Source organism: Siniperca chuatsi, linkage group LG20 (assembly GCF_020085105.1).
Source record: "Siniperca chuatsi isolate FFG_IHB_CAS linkage group LG20, ASM2008510v1, whole genome shotgun sequence".
In the NCBI taxonomy this organism is placed as follows: domain Eukaryota; kingdom Metazoa; phylum Chordata; class Actinopteri; order Centrarchiformes; family Sinipercidae; genus Siniperca; species Siniperca chuatsi.
In genome coordinates, this window is record NC_058061.1 from 17,324,589 (window position 1) to 17,345,040 (window position 20,452).

Sequence of the window (20,452 nt, forward strand, 5' to 3'; positions counted from 1 at the left end):
CTTCACTGTTCAAGGTGAAATCGAGTTAACATCAATCCTGAAGGCTGTGTATCTTTCTGACCTCATTCAAGCAGAGGAATAAGGTTGCCATATGAACCTGTATTTATGAAAGTTACAGAGCAAACTTCACCATTACTGCTGGACTAAATTTCATTGAAAAGGTTAAATTTAGCAGATTATAACCATTATATTTTAATGGCATTTAATGATATTTTCAACATATAACTGGTTCTACAGGATCTCCCCGGACAGATTTCTTTGGCAAAAGCACTTAAAATTGAAATCCTTTACATTGATTACAGTGTTAAATGCAGTTTACTAGAGAGGTGCCATCGCAGTATGGCGGCTTGTCTACTTCCACCTACAACACCAAATTTGTCTATAGAAAATGAATCCAATTTTCTGACTCCTTTGGCATCTTGTAAAATTTGGCTCATTCCAAACTGGTTAAAATAAGGTGTCAATGTAAACTCAAACAGTAGCAGACAATTCTCTACTTCAGCTGAAGTCAGGAATAAGTCGTTTTTGAATATTGCCAGTCATGTTTCAAATGTCACTGCAGCTTGACCTGGCAACTGTAGGCAAGTAAAAGGTAAATGGCTATAGGTAACTGAAATATCAAAGCAACAGACAGAAGATACAGTAACAAGTAGTATTGGCATGCATCAACACAAACTCTACAATGATGGAAACATTCTGAAAAATAGGCAAACTTTAAAAAAATATTCCTTCATTACAATATAAAAGGTTTCTATATGACTGGGGGATATTCACTAAAGGTTCAAAAGGGTCTCTGCCAGGAAAAAGGTTGAGAACGTTGAGAATGGGCATAAAAACAATACAGAGATAAGCACACATATCTATTTCACATTGGTTAAAATTCCTGTCTCGTCAGATGTAACGTGATTCATGTAGCGAGTGCTGGAGTTAAGCCCACATCTGGTTTACAACTCTGTGATTCACCTTCCCTACGAGTTCCTGTGTTGCACTAGTGATGAGTCCATGCACCACACAAGGGAGATTAGCTAAAGAGTCAAATCATAGGACACTGGCATGCAAGCTGCCTGAGTTAGCATAGATAATCTCACAAAGGTGTGTGTGTGTGTGCACGTGTGTGTGTGTGTGTGCACGTGTGTGTGTGTGTGTGTGTGTGTACGCACGCGTGTGTGCAGGTTAGCTGTTACATGTGATAGGTATATGTATGACATTTTCCATAAGTTTTCTAATGACTTAAATCCATAGCAGAGCCGATGCTCTTTGACAACTGCAGCTGTGTTTCTCTCAGAGTTGTCAATCATATTGGGAAGTGTGTATGTGTGTGTCTGTATGTGTGACGATGGAACTGAGAGAGGCATGTAATACAGTTAGTAAGGGGAGTGCGTGCACACATTCCCCCTGCTACCTGATCTCCACTGACAGTTTGTATGTTTCATCCTCACCAGAGCGACCCACAGCAGAGCAGATATTTACGGTGCCGTTAAAAGGCTTTTGAAGGTCTCTCCCTTTCACGTCACATCAATTCCTAACATTAACATTTCTCCATCATTAGGCGCACATAATAGTGACAAGCCCTGTGTGTGTGTTTAATGTATGTGCATGTGTGTCAATCAGAGTCAGCTTTTGATTTGCAAAGAGAAAGTGTCACTTTGTGATGGATGAAAGCAGGAAAGAGACGGGAAAAAAGATAATAGCAAAAACAGACAGAGATGAGAAAACTATACAACTATATATCTATACCCATGAACAGAGAGGGAAACAAAAACAGAAACAGATGGACTGAGAAAGAAGATGCAACACCTTTTATCAACACAGGTTTTGTCATAGTCCTTGACTGTTTTGTGAAGCTGTCAACCGAGGTTGGAAGTAAATAAATTTACTGTCATCAAATATCATCATATATTGAGCATTTTCTGTGTACTTTTTTGGAAGACACTACAGTGACTGCACTTTTTGTTATGTTTTGACTGATACATTACTGTATGCTTGGTTAAATTTCAATTCAATATTCATTCAAAACAGAGAACAAATTGTGCAGCATTTCCAAAAGCACTGCATCAGAAACTTATGCAAACCTTAAACCTTGAAGGTACCTTGTGTAGTTTTTGACAACTAGAAACAATATGAAGCAAATGTGGGTCCCTGTTTTGTATGTAGCTCAAGCACTCACACAGTCCTGCTGACGATTTCACGATATTCCACTCCACTGATCAACATTTGGTGGTGGTAACGTGCCCTGTAATGTAGCAGAACTCCAACACAGTCTGCTAGCAAGTGTACATTAATGTGATAAGGCTGTCTCTTTTTATTTGAAAATTTGTTCGAACATGGGAAAAAATGAAATATTCGTTGTTCAATACGTTTTGGTGAGGAACAGTGAATGTAAACGTATCTTTGTTTGTTTACAAAAAACAAAAAGTCACCCATTCTGTTTCTGTTATATGGGTTGATTTCTAAATTGCTAACCTTAGCAGCTAGTTGAAGTACTTACTTTGGACAGCGATACATTATCTGTTGTTATTACTCTTTACTCCAGCACATTGGATTTTAAATAAAATAATGACTACGGTTAGAGTGCTGACTCTTACTGTAGCTTCAAAGGAAGTTTACTGGGTATACAGTAACCAATTTCATACAAAATCCCCCAATTTTAGGACAATGCAGCAAGACAGAGATCCTGATCACACAGACTGGGCAACCGAGGAGTTTTTATGGCCTTGACTGTACAAGTCAATCATCTGATCTCAATCCAACTGATCATGTGTTTTAATTGCTGAAGACCATCTGAAGGCAAAACATCCCCGATGCCTGTCAGGCAGGGGATCACCAGGGAAGATACCAATTTCTCATTATCTATAAAACCATGAAAAACATCAAATTAAGCTATAATCTTCTGTAATGTTTTTTAATTTTCTTTATTTTTAATATCAGTATTATTTCTTTGACTATGGTACATCTTTATGCCAGTAATATTTGCTCCATTTAGGCCTATTTCAAATTTCAGCATTTCTGTTTGAGTAAAATATCTCGGTTCGCTTCGCTCCTGCTTTCTACAGCAGCACTGCTCTCCACCTTCACCTGAAGAGGAAGCTCTTCGCTCCTGCAGACACTCCAAAGTACTCCTAGAGAGCCAGAAACAAACACTGACTGGATTGAAATAACAGGGAAACTCAGCACAGGCAGGCTTGCTGATTACTAAGTAAACCACAAACACAATACACACACAGGAATATACAAAATACACACTCCATGGTGCAGAGACTCACTTCTGAGGTAAAAAAACATAGTTGTACACACATACACACAAAGACACGCACAGTATAACTGCTCTTTTATGCTGTGCAGCTTCAGCTTTCACAGAGAAATTCATGTTTTGCATGCACACACACACACACACACACACACACACACACACACTAAACATTCACACACACACGTACTTCACCAATCTGGTACTTATCAAATCTTTAAGCTATAAAGCCCTCCACCTGCTCCCTTTCTTTCATTTCAGTCTGGCCCGAAGGTCTTGAGCTCTGTTTTTTTCTCCAAAACCTCTGTTGCTGGAGCAGCTCATTTTAGAAATTTGAAGAATTTATTAAATGTAATTAATTCTACAGTTTGAAGGACTCAATAATATCCATTAGTTTGTGGTGTATGAAACATTCTCCTCAGCCTAGACTATACTTCGTTGAAAGTTGCAAAGCTGTAGCACACATGGCTGATGTCTAATCCATTTTCAAAATGTCCCTCTTTAGATGGTTACTACAGCATCACCTTCAGGAGAATTTGAGTATACATTTGTGAGTGGATCAGACCTCTGTGCAAAAATGTTCCAGATGAGAGTCAGAGTGGAGTTTTTTTGCCATGTACATTAGATGCAAGAGGGATCTGACTTGGTGAATTTGTTTTTACACATAGAAGACAATCGAACAATACAGGACTAATAAAGACAAAACCGGACATCACATACAGTGCAAAAAAGATGCTGCTAATATGAGACGACTATACGAACAATAGAAGTATAATGTATGTTCGAGGTCAAAGATTTGCAGCTAAGTTTGACCAAATTTGCAGCATGGAAGCTGCTATTTGCCAAAGTAGATGTGTGTAAGCAGTGCTCCCCTGGTTGGTTAAAGATGAAACAAGAAAGGGAGAGAGATTTTAGGTTCTGTCTACATATCCAGTATCAAACTGGAAGACAAATGGATCAACAGGACAGCTGGTCTCCACGGTGCAACCAAGTCTGCTGCACCTCGCGCAACTGTGACATCACGGTGTACTGTCCACATCCTGAGTACACCTCCACATCACTGCAGCAAGGCAAAACTTCAACCACTGGAGGTCAGGAAAAAAAACTTTGGTGTTAAGTTACTCTGATATAACTTTACAAGACTGGTATAAGACTTCACAGGACGTATAAGGCAAGGTTTCAGTGTGTGTTGGTCTTTCCAGCAGCTTGTGCTGTTCCTGCTTGAAAATGTGGTCAGAGAGTAACAAAGCCAGGACTGCTTTCTCTGCAGTGACGGCTGACTTCCTGGAGATGGAGAAAACCAATAATTCACACAAACCTGCAGTGTAATAGGCTTTCAGAGAGCTTTCCAGAACACATTGACACCAACTGTCTAGACCTTTGATAGACACTTACACTTCCACATGATCCCACACGGTCATGCAGACTCACACACACACTCTCAACCTCATCTCACATCTGCAGCCCCTGCAACTCAGCGCTCAGTCCAGTTTCTAGCCGTGAAAGTGCAGTGTCTTTGAAGGTGGGGAGTCAGACCACAGCTTTTGGCTGTGGCGGTGTCAAATCCAACCAGCCAGAGAATCGGGGTCAGAACCAAATTATCTCCCAAAGGCTGGAGGGAGACAGGAGAGAACAGGATGAAAAGGAGGGAGAGAGGAGAGGGGTAAGGAGGAGAGAGAGATGGGAGTTCTCCTAGTAACTAGAGAGGTAAATGAGCCATGGGGACCTGGAGCAACGATTGTGCCCTGTAGATGAAGAGTACGGTTGTGTGTGTCAGCAAAATAGAAAAACAAGGTGAAAGAGGAGGAGTGATAAAGTGCCTTCAGGGAACTGGTGGTGATTAACCCTATCTGACCACCGCTTTATTTGCTCAACAGAGTTTTAGCCTTTCCAAAACCAAAAAATAAACACAAGAGCAAAGGTGTAAAGAATGCATTAAACATCTGCTCTAACATAAGCTGCAAATGCTAGCTAACTAGCTCACTACTGTACCTGCAGTAGTAAGCTAAGCCAGTGTTACTTCCAAGGCCAAGAAGCATTACCATAGCTAACTATATTATTTTGGAGGGTTACAGTTTACATTTTAAAAAAAAGCCCTGTTCACGATAGCACATGCACTGTGTATGTCTTTCCCCACGTGTGGAAGCTGTTCCTGGATGCTACTTCATCAGAGTGTAAGCTAATGTTAGTAGCTCTGTCGTGCTCTATATTGGATTTGGGAAAGTTTACACTCTAGCAACCTCAGCCAGAGTTACCCAATATAGCGTTACGTTGAACAAAAACACATAGTCCTCATCATAAATGCCTGTTTTCTTGTAAAGTTAAAAGTCAAAACATACTGTTGGAAAATGCGATCAATAGAGCATAAATGTAACCTCTGTTACCTCGATTGCATAATTAAGACCCCTATTACAAGATTAACATTTTAAAACAAGTCAGCTATAAACATCAAAAAGTCAGCCAGATACAACATTTTCTACCAACTCATGGAGCTAACATTAGCTTACTTAGCTAGCTAGCTCCAGCTAATATAATCTGTCAGAGACAGTTGTTATTTCAGCCAACAAAATTGACGTCAACCGCTTGAAATTGTAAGTCTGCTTGTGTCTACCTCTGTCTGAAATCAAGGACCATTGCTTAAAAACTATTAAGAATTTTGAATGGTAAATGTGCCACCGTTATCATTGTAAACTGCATTATGTTTCCTGAGAGAACGGAAAGCTTGACAGGCATAGCAAGGGCAGTCAACACTGTCCATAATTCAAATGTCAAACATTATTCTTTATGTGCCACTATACAGAGAGACAGAGAGACACAGTCACAGAGAAAGGCCAACAGTCAGTCACACAAAGAGGTCACGGTTACTTTTAGCTCACCTTGTTCCCTATGGCTTTCTTGGGTGGGAAGTTGAAGGTGTCCACCTGTGGAAACTGGGTTCTCAGGTGGTTGTGGAGCTCCCTGAACTCAGTGTAACGCCTGTACACATTCCACTCGTTGTCCAGGATACGGATGTACACCTGAAGACAGGTAAGATCATCATCATGACAATCATCATTATCAGCAGCAGCATGTCCTGTGAAGTCCTCAAATCATTAATGAAATGCAAAACTGTAGAGACAAACTGATGTATGTATGCTGAGATAATTCCCCCTATAAGAAGCTAAACCAGAACTCAGTTATCAGATAAAAAAAGAAAAGAAACACACACCAATAGCATGCTTTTGTGTAATAACCTTTTGTCTGTTTTTTTTGCAGTTCACATATTTGTCATCAAGCTCTTACACTGCCTTACAATAAATTAATGAGATGGGACTTCCTCTCATCCTTGTAAATGTGTATTTTCACTTACATACTGCAACACATAACAGAGAAAGAGTCTGTCTATAGGCGTGACTGTGCTGCCACCATTTCCATGCACCATTAGCTGCTTTGTTCAGACTCACGAAAGATAGAGGGAGCGGAGAGAGGAGGAAAGATGAGCCTATTACAAAAAAGAGAAGGAGAAAAAGAGCTGGAGATGGGTTCCATTTTCACCGTATAAAACAGGGAACACACAGAGACAAAAGCAGAATGGCTTTTGAGAATTACATTTTAAAATGCCCAACCACAAAAAAATATACAGACTTGAAAACAGAAATTGATTTAAAAATCGACCAAATGTACCTAGGCATAGCTCCCCCCTACAAGGCAAATCTTAAAGTAAACAAAAGGCAAGAATGTCAAAGTTGTGCCATAATATAGAACTGCATGTTCCCTTGCAAACACACACAGTCCTGAAAGTGTCCATGATGCCATCAGAGGCACAAGAGACCTTTACTGCTCTGTCGTCATCAGCAAGAACTTACACACACAACAAGTCAAGAAACAAGAACGGACTGAAGTGCGTCACCCCAACATGCCACAGCAGCAGCTGCTGAAGGAGAGGAGAATCTTAAGGCACCAGTGGTGCTGGACAATGGTCAACAGCATCTGAATCTACTTTTCATGACTGGTATGAGATAAATAAAGGCATTTGGGGCTATTTGGCTTTAAGTCATTTAAATTACACTTCTTAAAAGACATATGATGTCATTTAATGCCCTTTTCAGAAGTGCAGGCAACAAACTGTCAGAGCTACAGTACAGGAACTCTGACTACATTTTGTGTTCATGTCAACCTCAAAGACGTTTTGACGGACATAGGAGCAAGTGAAAGATGACAGGTATTTTTTGTTTTGAGGTGACCGTTCTTTTACTCAGTGATCTTTTGTCAGTATGCATGCATGCTACTGTGCAGTCTAGGTTACATGGCAAACATGAAAAATGTGACATTTTGGACAGCCATTAAGAGGAGACTGACAGCTGAAGCTTTGTTAGCTGTCCTAAATGTCTCGTTGTTAATATTTCAGCATCAGTGACGAACACGTCTAGACATCGTTAATGTTATAAAAAGATCAGAAAATGACACTTCACAGTACAGTCGAATAGATCATCTAAAAGCATGTACCATCATTTAAATGGGCATCTACTGAGTAGGTGGGAGGTGAGAAAGAATGCCATTATGTGTTTTTCTAATCCTATGCTTGCTTCTCTGTGTCTTCATCAATTAACGCTCACTTTATCTACAGTATAATCACAGAATAGTAGAATAATATGCTCAAGGATAATAAGATTTTTATACAGTGATATTAACACATATATCATCACATATAAAGTACTCTCTGATGTAAAGTAGAATTAAAGACCAAAGAAATGTTATCGGCTCATTGACTTTGGAAGAGCAACAAATAAAGAACAGACAGGCATAATTTATGAGCATGATGGAGGGAGAGACATGAGGCAAAAATACTGCATGACAAGAAAGGTACAGATGCACGATGGGAAGTTAGTATTGTAGTTTGGCCCACTCATTTGGCCAGTTTACCAACACATCCGAATACGCAGACACAATTTTTTTAGATTAAGTGTGACACTTGAGGATATCATTATGTCTGATGCCCATCCCAAATATATACATCCTTAAATCCGCTTTTTAAAAAAAGCTCCTTATAAATCCAGAACTTAGTAATCCAGTCACAGTTGTCTCTACATCCATGGATACACTGCAAACCGGAACTGCTAATAGCTAATTCAGCATACTTTCAATTGTGCCAATTTGCCAAAATAATTTCTGGAGGGGTAAGAACAGTATAGTATCTTGTTGTATAAAGAGCAGCAGCACTAAAGGAAAGACCCAAATCTGGTAAATGACAGTAGTGGTTGACAAGATGGGAGCAGACAAGGCCACTAATGGACTGCAGACTTGTCATCTCAGCATTTTATGTCTGACCTACAGATGCACATCTAAGTTTCCACCAACTTATTTTTTGCAAGTTAAGAGAAGGACTGACTTGGTGTGGTCTGGTTGTGTGTGTGTGTGTGTGTGTTGCGTCTTCTTCTAGATTCATCTATAGCTGACTAAACTGGACAATAATAAATCCCTTATTCAGGATGAGTATGACAATATTTCTTTTTTTTTAAGATTATTTTTGGGCAGTTCAGATTTTATTTGATAGTGACAGCTGCAGAGACAGGCAGGAAAGGTGGGAGAGAGAGAGAGAGAGAGAGAGAGAGAGAGAGAGAGAGAGAGAGAGAGAGAGAGAGAGAGAGAGAGAGAGAGAGAGGGGGGATGACATGCAGCAAAGGGACACAGGTTGGAATTGGACACAGCCTTAATGGCACACGCTCTACCAGGTGAGCTACCGGGGCGCCACAGTATGACGATATTTCAAGTACTTCTTGTACTTCTGGCATTTTCAGCTTTTGATGGATAACCAAAAAATAAGAATAAACAATCAATGTCATTAAGTGAGTTTGGCATCTACAGGTAGATACATTTTTCACATATCTAGATCAATATTACATAATTCACAACTTTAGCCTGGACTTATGACAGGTGTTAAATTTATGTGCAAAAGCAAATTGAAAATTACTCAAACTCTGACATTTCAGTCACCTTCATAATCTTATCAGCAAGTGTACAAAACCATTGGAAAGCTGAATTTCCATCTGCATGCTTGCCTCAATCACTCCATCATTGTAAAAACAGGTCACGTCAAAGTGAAAGTGGAGGCCACACGAGCAATTACTGTAGCATTAAGTTCAGGGATAGACATTTCATGATGTATTCCACACACTAATTGTTCAACTGAGGAAAGCAAGGTCTGTGCTTTTAAATATTCCATATGGTCTGCTGAAATACCCTGCTGGACATAATGCCCTGACAAGCATGACAAATAACTAGGCTATGATACCTTTCCAGACAAATGAATGCATTTTAATCTAATTTCACTTTTAATATAGTGTGTGTGGTGTGATGTCCTGGAGTAAAATGTATCTTGAGCCAAAAATAGACAATCAATCCTCATGTCGATCGGAAGGTAGGCGGTTTGATCCCGGCTTCCCCCAGCCCACATGTCCAAGTGTCCTTGGGCAAGACACTGAACCACAAATTGCTGTGCCTTCGGTGTGTGAGTGTGTGTGAATGCGTTACTTTCTTTCAACTGATGAGCAGTTCTGCCATCAGTGTATGAATGTGTGTGAATTGGGTGAATGGGATATGTAGCTGAAACGCTTTGAGTAGTCGGAAAAGACTAGAAAGGCGCTACATAAGCACAGTCCATTTACCATTTACTACATGTTTTACAGCCACATGTAGTCTCTTGGGTCTGAATACACATTAAGAGCTGCATTAGCAAAGATGTGATGATGGAATCAGCCCCATAGTGTCTGTAGTTTCTCAGACATCAAATGGCTCCACACATATGGAAATATTAGCGCAGCGAGCTTAATCCACTTTACACCGTCTCATTGGCATACTTATTTATGGCAACACATTAGCCTCTGCACACAGCTACCAGCTCCCTCCTCCTGACTAATCACAAATAGTCTCTCATTATCTGACAAAAATCTTGGCGACATCCAAACTGCATCATCCTTGAATATTTGAGCACCGGCGCTTTGATATCTCCAATAAAAGCCATCTTCAAACAGGGACAGGGCCTCTAATCAGGGTTCAGAGGAACCTCGTGGAAAAGGCTTGATGGGTTTTGGCTGTTGTTGAAAGCTCGACTGTGATGGACACAGTCCTGTTGTCGCCATTTAAATGACTTATGAGAATATCTGAGAAAGCATAATAATAGGTGTGATGAAAATATAACCTCAATGAATCAACATAAGAAGGAAAATACACCTTTGGTTACTGAAGTATCAGCAATATATTATGCTGAGAAAGGTTGTTTTTTTTTTAGTGCTGTCAGTCACTTCTTTGGTATACCAACTTTTCCCACAAAACTGACTCACCTACTTCAGGTACAAACTCACCGCATCAGCTTCAGGCCATATTGTAGCAAAGTGAAAGATCAAGAAATTGTGTATATATATTATACAGTAACTGCACTGCATTTTTGTCTATTGAGACTAATATGTGTGCAGAAAGTTGTCTCTGCCTCTTGCACAGTGGATTTCTCACTCTGTGACACATAATATCTTTGCAGAAATAGGAGTCCAGATAGAAGAGGAGGAGAGGAGCTGTCTACACTGTTGGTTTACTATTGACATCTGGGTGACATTCCTGAATCAAACTATTTCTTGTCTACACTAGAAAGATGTTGTCTACATTTGAGCAGTTATCCACAGGAATAAGACAACATATATATACAGGGTACATCAACAAAAGATTTAGCTGTTAAAATATATAGACTGTTACTGTAACAGTAACCCATCATATGCTTATCCTATGCTATATCCTCATGCAAGAACATTTGTTTGTCGTTTATGCGCATATAGGGCAAGTACAATGAGGCCTGTGCAAATGCAGCTGGAACACCTCACTACCATGTAGACACGCCATAACGTTTCCCTGCGAGGTTTGCTCATACAAGTGTTCCAAGTCAGATTCACCAACTCTCTTAACTGCACAACCTTGTCATAAATTGCTCATTTCAATTTGATGAATGCCACCTGTTCATGAGTAGGTGCACGTTGATGAGATTTGATCAGTTGCTCTGCTCCATTCGTGTCGTAAAGTGTTCTTCACAAAAGGTGTCACCCAAGAGCAAAAAGAGGAATTTCACACTCCGGAGATTCAAATCCTTGTGTCAGAAATCAGCAGCCGAAAAAGCAAATACATTTAGCAGTGTCTGTAGTTGTGTTAGGGGACCCAATGAGAATATATTATTGTAATAATAGAGCTGCCAACAACGTGTCATCAGAGCAGCGCCGTACTGTGACAGAAGTAAGGAAGGAATGGTTTGACATGAAGTTGGAGGTCTTGAAATATTAAGGCTGAGCTTTTTTTAGATGCTCACTTCAAAAAGTTGGACTAATTCCTATAGGTCAGTGGTGACATTTAACAGAACCCTCACTTTTAGCTGAGGCTCATTACATATACACATAGAAATGATAAATAATATAGGAAAGACAAAGGAAATAAAATGGTCAACAGACAGCAAGTGTATATACAGTATGTGTTATCTTTTGTACATGTGCTTCCAGTGAGTGATAATTCATTTCAACAATCGATGTCAGATGACAGTTATCAAATGACATTATCCACGTCTGGACAGTGACACTATAATAAAAGCTGTGCTCTGTGTTTTCTCAGCCTGGTTAGATGTAAAAAGGCTTGCATGTGCTTTAATTTATTCATTAAGATCCCCATTAGCAGACTCCTTAGCAACTGCAAGCTGGTCTAAGGTCTACATCCACATATCCACAATGATGCATGATTCAAAATAACTAACTGCATGTGTGAAATGTGTGAAGAAGTCCCAGCACCTGGTAGAAATCCACATGAAGCTGAGGAGAATCTTATCCAGGGTAACAAAGACAGCGCGAAAGCTTCCTGAGGAAAAGAGTACTTGTATAGCATGAAATAACTTCAGAAATAAAGATCTGAAACAGGAAGTCTGTGAACGGATAATTGCAGCTTTTTCTTTGCTTGACATTCAACTGGATCTTTAGCCTGAGGGTATTCCAACAAGCAGATGGAACTAGGAGTAGTCGTGTGCCACAGCTGAAAATTGCAGATGATAATGATGTCTCCCTCCCTGCTGTATCTCTCTGAGAAGACCCTGGTCTGTTGTTCCCCCATCTGACAGGCAGGCTAACTGTGTGCAAACCCATTTCCAGCACCACAGGAGACCCACACAGAGAGCCCTCTTGCTCACTTCACAGTTGGAAGACTACGCAACTGCCAGGCACAGCACATGATGGCCGACGTCTTCTTTGACCAATGTATGATATCGCCAAACTGACTGGTGTTTGGAGGTAGCTGATGTGTTCTACATTAGCATGTAGTAATAAGAGCTATCACTTACACAGATTGAAAAACACAATGAATCAAAAATCCGCCTGCTTCTGACCTGTTCCAACATGTTCTGGTTGACTTTAAAGAAATGTAACACTGGTTGAAGATGCTGATCAGACCAGAAGGAAGCAAGCAAGAAAAAAAAACAACAGGAAGAACTACAGCAACAAATTGCAGAAAGAAATTAGCGGGTTTTCATTGCAAGGCTATGATTTGAACCCATGAACAACAATTAGAAAAGAGGGACGCAAAGGAAAGAGAAAAGCTTTGGAGCCTCTTTAAAGATGTGTGTATATGTGTTTTTAGTGAGGGAGAGAGAGAAAGAGTGAGCAAAAGAAGAGAGTCAAACCAACGCAAAGGCAGCAGAGCCTCGTGTCATCCCCCCTCCCTCTTCACAGATCATTGTAGGCCAAAACATTTGCCCAATTAGGCAGAAAATAGAATCCATTTGGAGGTTGGAGAGAGGGGAAGGTAGCAAAGGACCACAGGAAAGGAAAGACATGAATGTATGTGTGCATCCTTGTGTGTGCATGCAACCCACCGATTGCAATGAAATGAAAAAATGAAAACAGAGGATGAATTCTAATGACTTTGGTGATCCCCTGACTTTTCCTGTAGCGACACTATGAGGTTGACATTTGTGGCTTTGAGTAAAATGTCTCACCAACTATTGGATGGATTACTATGAAATTTGGTGCAGACGTTCATGTTCCCAAGAGGATGAATTGTAATAACTTTGGTAATGTTCTAACATCTAGCTCCATCATTAGGTCAACATTTCTATTTGTACGTTTATAACCAAAATACCTGCTAAACTAATTTTCATCATCCTCAGCTGTACTTTGAACTTTGTGTTAGTTAGCAAGCTAACCCCACTAAACTAACGTGGTCGACGTTATACCTGCTAAATGTGAGTATGTTAACATTGTCATTGTGAGCATGTTAGCATGCTGACATTAGCATTTAGCTCAAAGCACCGCTGTGTCTACATACAGCCTCACAGACCCGCTAGCATGGCTGTAGATTCTTGACCTTGGTTGGGAATAAACAGGAGTAAATCCAGCCAACATGGATGAAATGAAAAGTTACAGAAAGTTTGTCAGAAATAAAATAATCCATAAATAATGGCATCACAGGAAAGCAACCACTGTTTGATTGATGAGTGATCACCAAAGATGTCATCTAAATAGTATAACAAGAATTCTACAAAATACTGCTAAAACAGAGATGGGGCACTTTGGTGGCCTAGGGGTTGGGGGGCCGACAATGACACACAATGTCCCCAGTTCGCGTCTGGCTGGGGACATTTGTTGCATGTCGTTCCCTGTCTCTCTCTTCCCTAATTTCCTGTCATCTCTACTGTATATCTAATAAAGGCATTAAAATCATAAACATATTAAAATCATCAGAGATGAGAACTCATGAGGGCTGAAGGTGATCTTCAAAAGAATCAAAAAGAAATAATTGCCAGCATAAAAAAGCAATAAGGAAAAGAGAAACTACAATGAGGCAAATTGAGAGAGAAATAGAAATAGAGAAAAAAACAGGCAAGGAGAGACAATGCCAAAGACAGAGAGGGTGATTACTATCTTGACTGCAGTAAAAGGTGTTTATTTTAGAACTTTGCTGCTCCTGATACCAAGAGCCAGTGGATGCAGATGAGGAAGAGAAGAGAAGAGGAGGAGGAGGAAGAATGTTGTTGGAAGAGTGAAGAGGAGGAGGAGGAACTAAAGGCATTCAAGACAAGGGGCAACTACAGTTGAACCTGTAAAGAAACACAAGAAAAATAGGTGTAAGGCACAAGAAAAGGAAGAGTGAAGAGGAGGAGAGAATGGAGGCTTGTGGATGGAAAATAAACTAAGATTCTTTTGATGAGTGTGCTTGATTTTAAATTATATGAATGATTAAATGGGGAAATTAACACCTGATTGAATGACTGAGTCCACAAAGAAATCAACAGGCAGAACAACTTCATCAGCAGCATCATTGTGGCAGCGTGATGAAGTAATGGGTAGCACTTAAACCAAAATAATCCAAACTCCATTGTTCTGTTGCTAAGTGGAAGCGGATGAAAACTACAAAGCTGCTACACCAAACACCAAGACTACTGAGTGTCCTTTTGATTAACTTGATTCATGGATTCAGAGGTGCTGCAGGGAACATAAGACTCTTTACATACCCTTCCATTGTTTGAGGCAAGCTCCCCCCCTCCCTCGGTCGCGCACGTATAACTACTCCCCATCTACCGATAAAGGCTAGATATTTATTTTGGCAGATAAAATAAAGGCATTCACCTTTACTGTCTCCTACACCCTTTGTCTCTGCTCGAGGGAGGTTGCTGGAGGTTTATGAGGTAGAGGGGAGCTCTTAAATGCAGAAGGAAGAAGGCCTTCCCTCAAATCTGCCTCACCAATAACCTTACCCTTGACTTCTCCTACAGCAAGAAAATGTACCAGGAAGAAGAAGTCAATGGCAAATAAGGAGTTACACCTTTGTACTTTCAACTGACCAAAGGATAAAGGAAATAAATTTTCATTTTATGTTATTTAACAAGCCATCGTATATTGTGAAAATATTACTAGAAAAGGGAATATGTGGTGCACACATCAATAGATCACTTTTGTGTTGCTTCCATTAGTCTATAAAATATGAAAAAGGAAGCAGCCAGCTGGTGTTTCACGGAGGATCCTTCTCATTAAAATGTAATAACTGAAACTAAAAGAGAGTGACAAGGGAGGGGTTTTTCCACACATTTTACTGACTACCCAAGCTTCTCCTACATCACTGTCAAAAGCAACTCTTAACTGTGAAAGGGACTTATTATTAAAATATTCTGTTTTGTATTTTACTGTTTGAATTGAAGAAAATGTCACATCACTCTACAAATCTCAGAAAACAACACTGTGCCTTCTACCAATCCCTAAGTGCACACTGGTGCTTTTGAAAGACAGAATTTTGTTGGGATTGAGTTTTGTTGAAAAGAAAAGTGCTGTTTGGCAGACTGCATCTGCAGCATTATAATAATGCATTTACTGTTCTGTTATTTAAAATGCATACAGGAGACAAAATAATGTAACCACCTCATGGAAAAGGATGTTAACTTAGAACTAACTTCCTCCCAGTTACAAACACTGACCACAAACATAGATAATATTAGAATGAATGCATAATTTGCAGCATTTCTTAGCCATAACAGCATTCTGGCAATTAGAACTTGGAACTGTGTGTTCTTAAAGCAACATCAGTTAACATACTAAGCTATAAAGAAGACAAATCCTCTGTGTAAATCATCTGTACCAAATGTTCAAAAATCATGACAACCGCAGATATACTGCATTTAAGCTGTAAACACAACGCTGTAATATTATCAGCTTTAAAGTTGATATGGCAAACAGCTGCCCATTTACAGAATCCAGCAGATATGGAGCAATATTAGCATTTATTTTGAGTCGTGTTTCCGGTCACGTGATGAAGTCCAATATACACTCTACTTTTATAAATTATATCTGGCTCTTTAGCTGCTAAATTCTCCACTATGTTCACCAGCTAGTCGCTAACTTTGTCTGTCTGTCGTTTGGCGCAGAGCAGGTAGTGTATAGTGGATCTTTAGATCTTTTTTGGCTGAAAACAGCTGCCTGCTGGGGCAGATAAGAACAGTGAGAGTAAGCCAAAACAGTAAAGTTGTGGGTTGGAAAACCAAAACAATGAGCTTAAAGTCGCTATAAAGCTCTGTAGAGCTGAAAGGAACTGCAGAGACGAGTGATAATTCTCTGTGGTAACGTCACTATGAGCAACCCAACCAAAAAAGGTACTGCAAAGTTAAAGTCAGATTAATAAAGATCATTTTGTCTGCATTGTCTTGGTAATTTGCAAAGTCACACTGAAATGTCAAAATTTACAGTGGCATTTGATGTTCTGTACAAAATCTCAGGAGATTAATCGCTCATTGAGCATGCTGGACAAATGTAAAATATGGCTTTGAAGGCCCATTGGAAAAAAACATCTCTTTCTTTTTTCCAGACTCTCTTCCTCATACAGAACAGCCATCAATACAGCAGACACTGTAAGCTTTTTATCACTTGAGGACTCAGCACAAGTTCTTTAAGACCCGCGGGTGGTAACCAGATATGAGCGCTCAACGTTTAAGTTGAAGGCTACCTTGGAAAAACTGTCTGACGCCGCAGCGGGAGGAAAACAGGACAAGCCGCAGCTCTTATCTCCATCTTTTATCACAATTGCCCTTATTCTGTTCTCTTCATCTCCCACTCCCTTCTCCTGTCAACTCCCTTCCTCCCACTCCACCTCTTTGTGTGTCCCTCCTCAAACACTTGACTAAAAACTCAGTCACGGTAGGAGGCTCTTTCTCTCTCTCCCTTTCATGTGAATGAATGAGTCACTGACAAGCCCTGCAAATTGGCTTTGAGCGTAGTAAGGAAGCCAGTGAGCAAATGATTGAGGGTAAGGGCGGGGAGTGGAGGATGTAGAGCAAAGAAGACCCTGAATGAGACTGAAAGAAAGAGGGGAGGGTAAAGTGGAGTGATGGGAAAAATGAAGCATGGGAGGGATAGGCAGACAATTAGAGTCACAAACAAAATGGGTAAATATAAATTGAGAGTAACAAGGGAGAGGGAGCATAGAGAGCAGAGCAGGGAGGGGAGGCAGACTGACAAATTATGTTTCAGCCCAAGATCTAATCAGATGTCTTGAGGCTAAAGCAGAGATCATCACATCATCCCTCCTGACTCCCTCGAAGGGACAGAACCGTCACCAGCCAAATCCTGATTCCACCATCTCCCCACAGGGAGAGAGGGCCAAGCCAAGTCCCCACCCCACCTCTCACATCCCATTTCCACCTGTTAACACACCTTTGAAGTTTTTATTGGAGGGCGGCTCACTGATCAAGTGACACTGCAGGACTTAACCTCAGCTCTGACTGCCGGGCGCCCTTCAAGAGACCATACAGCTCAGTGTTTCTTTGCTATGTTAAGCAGGGTTCAAATCCAGATGACAAGACAAAAGATGTGGCATGATGAAACAAACTGCAGCACAGATGTCCAAAAACCTCAATATACAGGTTTGAGGCATGGTGCAGCAAAATAAAAATCCCCTGAACCAGACACCATTACTCCAAATGATGGTCTGTTCAGGGCTTCATACCAAAGCAGTGTGGCTTATAGTCACTATTAATAGTGAGTGTACACAATGAAATCAACACCTGTACAATTTCATGGATTCCAATAACATAGTCCTGTAATACCTTTGTGACACTTATAATGTTAGAATTTCATTGTTGACTGTGTCAGAGAGGTGTTGTTTCCACTCTACAGTCATTTTAGAGGCCGTATTTGTGGTGTTTTGTACCGGACAGCAGAGCATTGTAAGGTGTATGTAACATTTCATCTCCATGCAATGCAGTCCAACACCACAAGACAAACTATAGTATTACAAATGACCATAGAGTTAAATCAGCACAGTGTCAATGGGAATTCAACAATAAAAGAGGAGAGCCCAACAGACCAGTATATGGAAAGGTTTCACAGCTACATACATTGGTGTATATTGGCAGATGTGCAAAAAGAAACTTTGCAGAAAAAAATGTTTTATTTTCAGCATTTTTACTTTGATTTAAGTTTAACATAATTTCCTTTTCTTTTAACTAAACGTTATTATTTCAAACTATTTAAATTGACATTTCATTTTCTCAGTTCTAACAATATAACGAGAAACTTTTCTCGTCCCATTTCACGTTATAACAAGATATTTTTCACGTTATAATGACACGTCTTTCTCTTTATTACTATATACCAAACTATTTTTAACAAGAAACTTTCTTTATTATAACATATAAATGTATCTTATGTCACAAAAGATTGTTTTACATTACATTAAAACTAACGTTTCTTGTTATAAGATAAGTTTGTGTGTTGTTATAAAAAGAAATTTCCATTTGTTGAAAAAGATCCAGTCAATGCCTTAAAAGAGGACTTTGAAGCCTACAATGGCTGGAAAAATTGAGAATGACTAGTTTATATGGTTTGATTAAAGTTCCCCTCCAGACACGTTTTAAAGTATGTAAAAATACTCTGCTATGATTAATATTTTGTTTAACATGGTTATTCCACATAAAAAGTAAAGCAAAACTCTGAAAAGGGGCTGGAAGCACATCTACTTTCTCCCTCACTAAGAAATTCTGTTACAGTGTGTTCACTTTGTTATTACGTAACGTTAGTAGATAGTGGAAGGAAGCTCCAGGGTCCGGTTTACATCCAAAAACTGCACACTCTAGCATGTTTGCTGTCAAAACTTTCGCTACGCTAACTTAGTGCAAACTCTCGCTCTCTGTACTGACAAGTCCACTCTGCACTGGAGGTTTCAGGTTTCTTTGCCGGTGGCATTGCGTTTGGCTTTTGAATTTCTGACGTCCCAAATCTAGCTCGCCCGGAGTACGTTTGAATCTCAGATTTTAGGAGTGTACAGACATCTCCCCCTTGAAAGTGAAAACACCTGTCTAGTGACTAACTTTGCACAGATACAAGTCAGTAAAGTCAAGGTCTGACATTTTAGGGGAATTAAACATTTTTGAGCGGAGGGGCACTTTTAACTTTTATTTCATGCTTGGGATGAGACACGGCCAAAGTATCATCCATCCATCCATCCTTTATCTACACCCGCTTATCATGTGCAGGGTTGCGGGGGGCTGAAGCCTATTCCAGCTCACAGTGGTACACCATGTTGTTATCAGATTTTTATTATTATCAAATATCAATATCGATAAAGGCCTCAAAAATTATCATTTAGGCTCTATTAAAGAGGTAGTGTTTATTGAAGGTTTATTGTATTGTTTTGCATTACACTGTACAGGTTTTGCTCTTATTGTGTCCCCTTCTAGCCAAAAGATCACAGTTTCGCGCCCTGCCATTGCCAACACATGTCCACCAACAGCTATGCATCTTGTTTAACTGCTGTTGAACAAGACAGTGAACCACAACCTCCCCATTGTGAATCGCGCTGGATAAGAGCACTGACTTAAGTGCCTAAAATGGAAATGTGATGTAAATTACGCTGATGCTGAAGTTGATGTGGTGCCCGTGCTGTAGTGTGCAGCAGTGAAAGCAGTCTCTGTGCCTTCCCGAGGGTGTTTAATCTATGACTGATGGAAATAAGACCAAGACAACGATTATAATTATCATCATCATCATTGTAAAACATTCATCATTACCATCATCATCATAATAGTTATCTCCCTCTGTCACCAACCAGCCATTATCATAACCATAATCACTCGCATGCACGTCCACACACACTCAAGATTCCTTTACGAGCATGACAACACGCGCGCGCGCGCAAAAAAATGCACACAAGATCATCGGCATTAAAAAGCAGAACATCCATCTGTCTTTGAATGCAACACCAGCATGCGCACACAGCTACATGCACACACTTAAAGTTCACATTAATACACATGGATGTATTATCTCATCTGCATAGCTAAAGCAGCCCATCACCATGCAGTCTAAGCCTCTGGCTAATCAGAGCGTCTCACACTGAGCAGGTCTGGATGTAAAGCTTACCGCCTCGACAGCAACAAGTCTCCCAGGCTAACTCAGCTATACCCAATGGCTAATATAGAAATTAAAGGTGCTAACACATTTCCCACAGCGTTTCTCTGGGGGATGGCAGACCATTGCAGGCAGCGGTGCACACATCTGAAAGAGTGTCAGCGAGGGCGTCTCAATTATTCATTGAGTGGCTGATTTATGTGGTTTCATATGGTGCATATTAAAGGCTTTGGGAGGCACAGGGAAGCAAAAGATGGTTTATGTAACTGCTATTAATTGGGACCCTCTATCATTCCCTTTCTCTCAGAATACACAAACA

At 40.1% G+C, this 20,452-nt stretch overlaps 1 protein-coding gene across 1 annotated transcript in view; it reads right to left on the minus strand.

Annotated features, from left to right (window-relative positions):
• Positions 1–20,452, minus strand: part of snx29 (sorting nexin 29) — a 128,990-nt gene that overhangs the window by 18,177 nt on the left and 90,361 nt on the right. Inside the window, exon 19 of the mRNA XM_044178470.1 lies at positions 6,124–6,264. Coding sequence (XP_044034405.1) covers positions 6,124–6,264 — 141 coding nt within the window. The remainder of the gene's footprint in view (positions 1–6,123; positions 6,265–20,452) is intronic.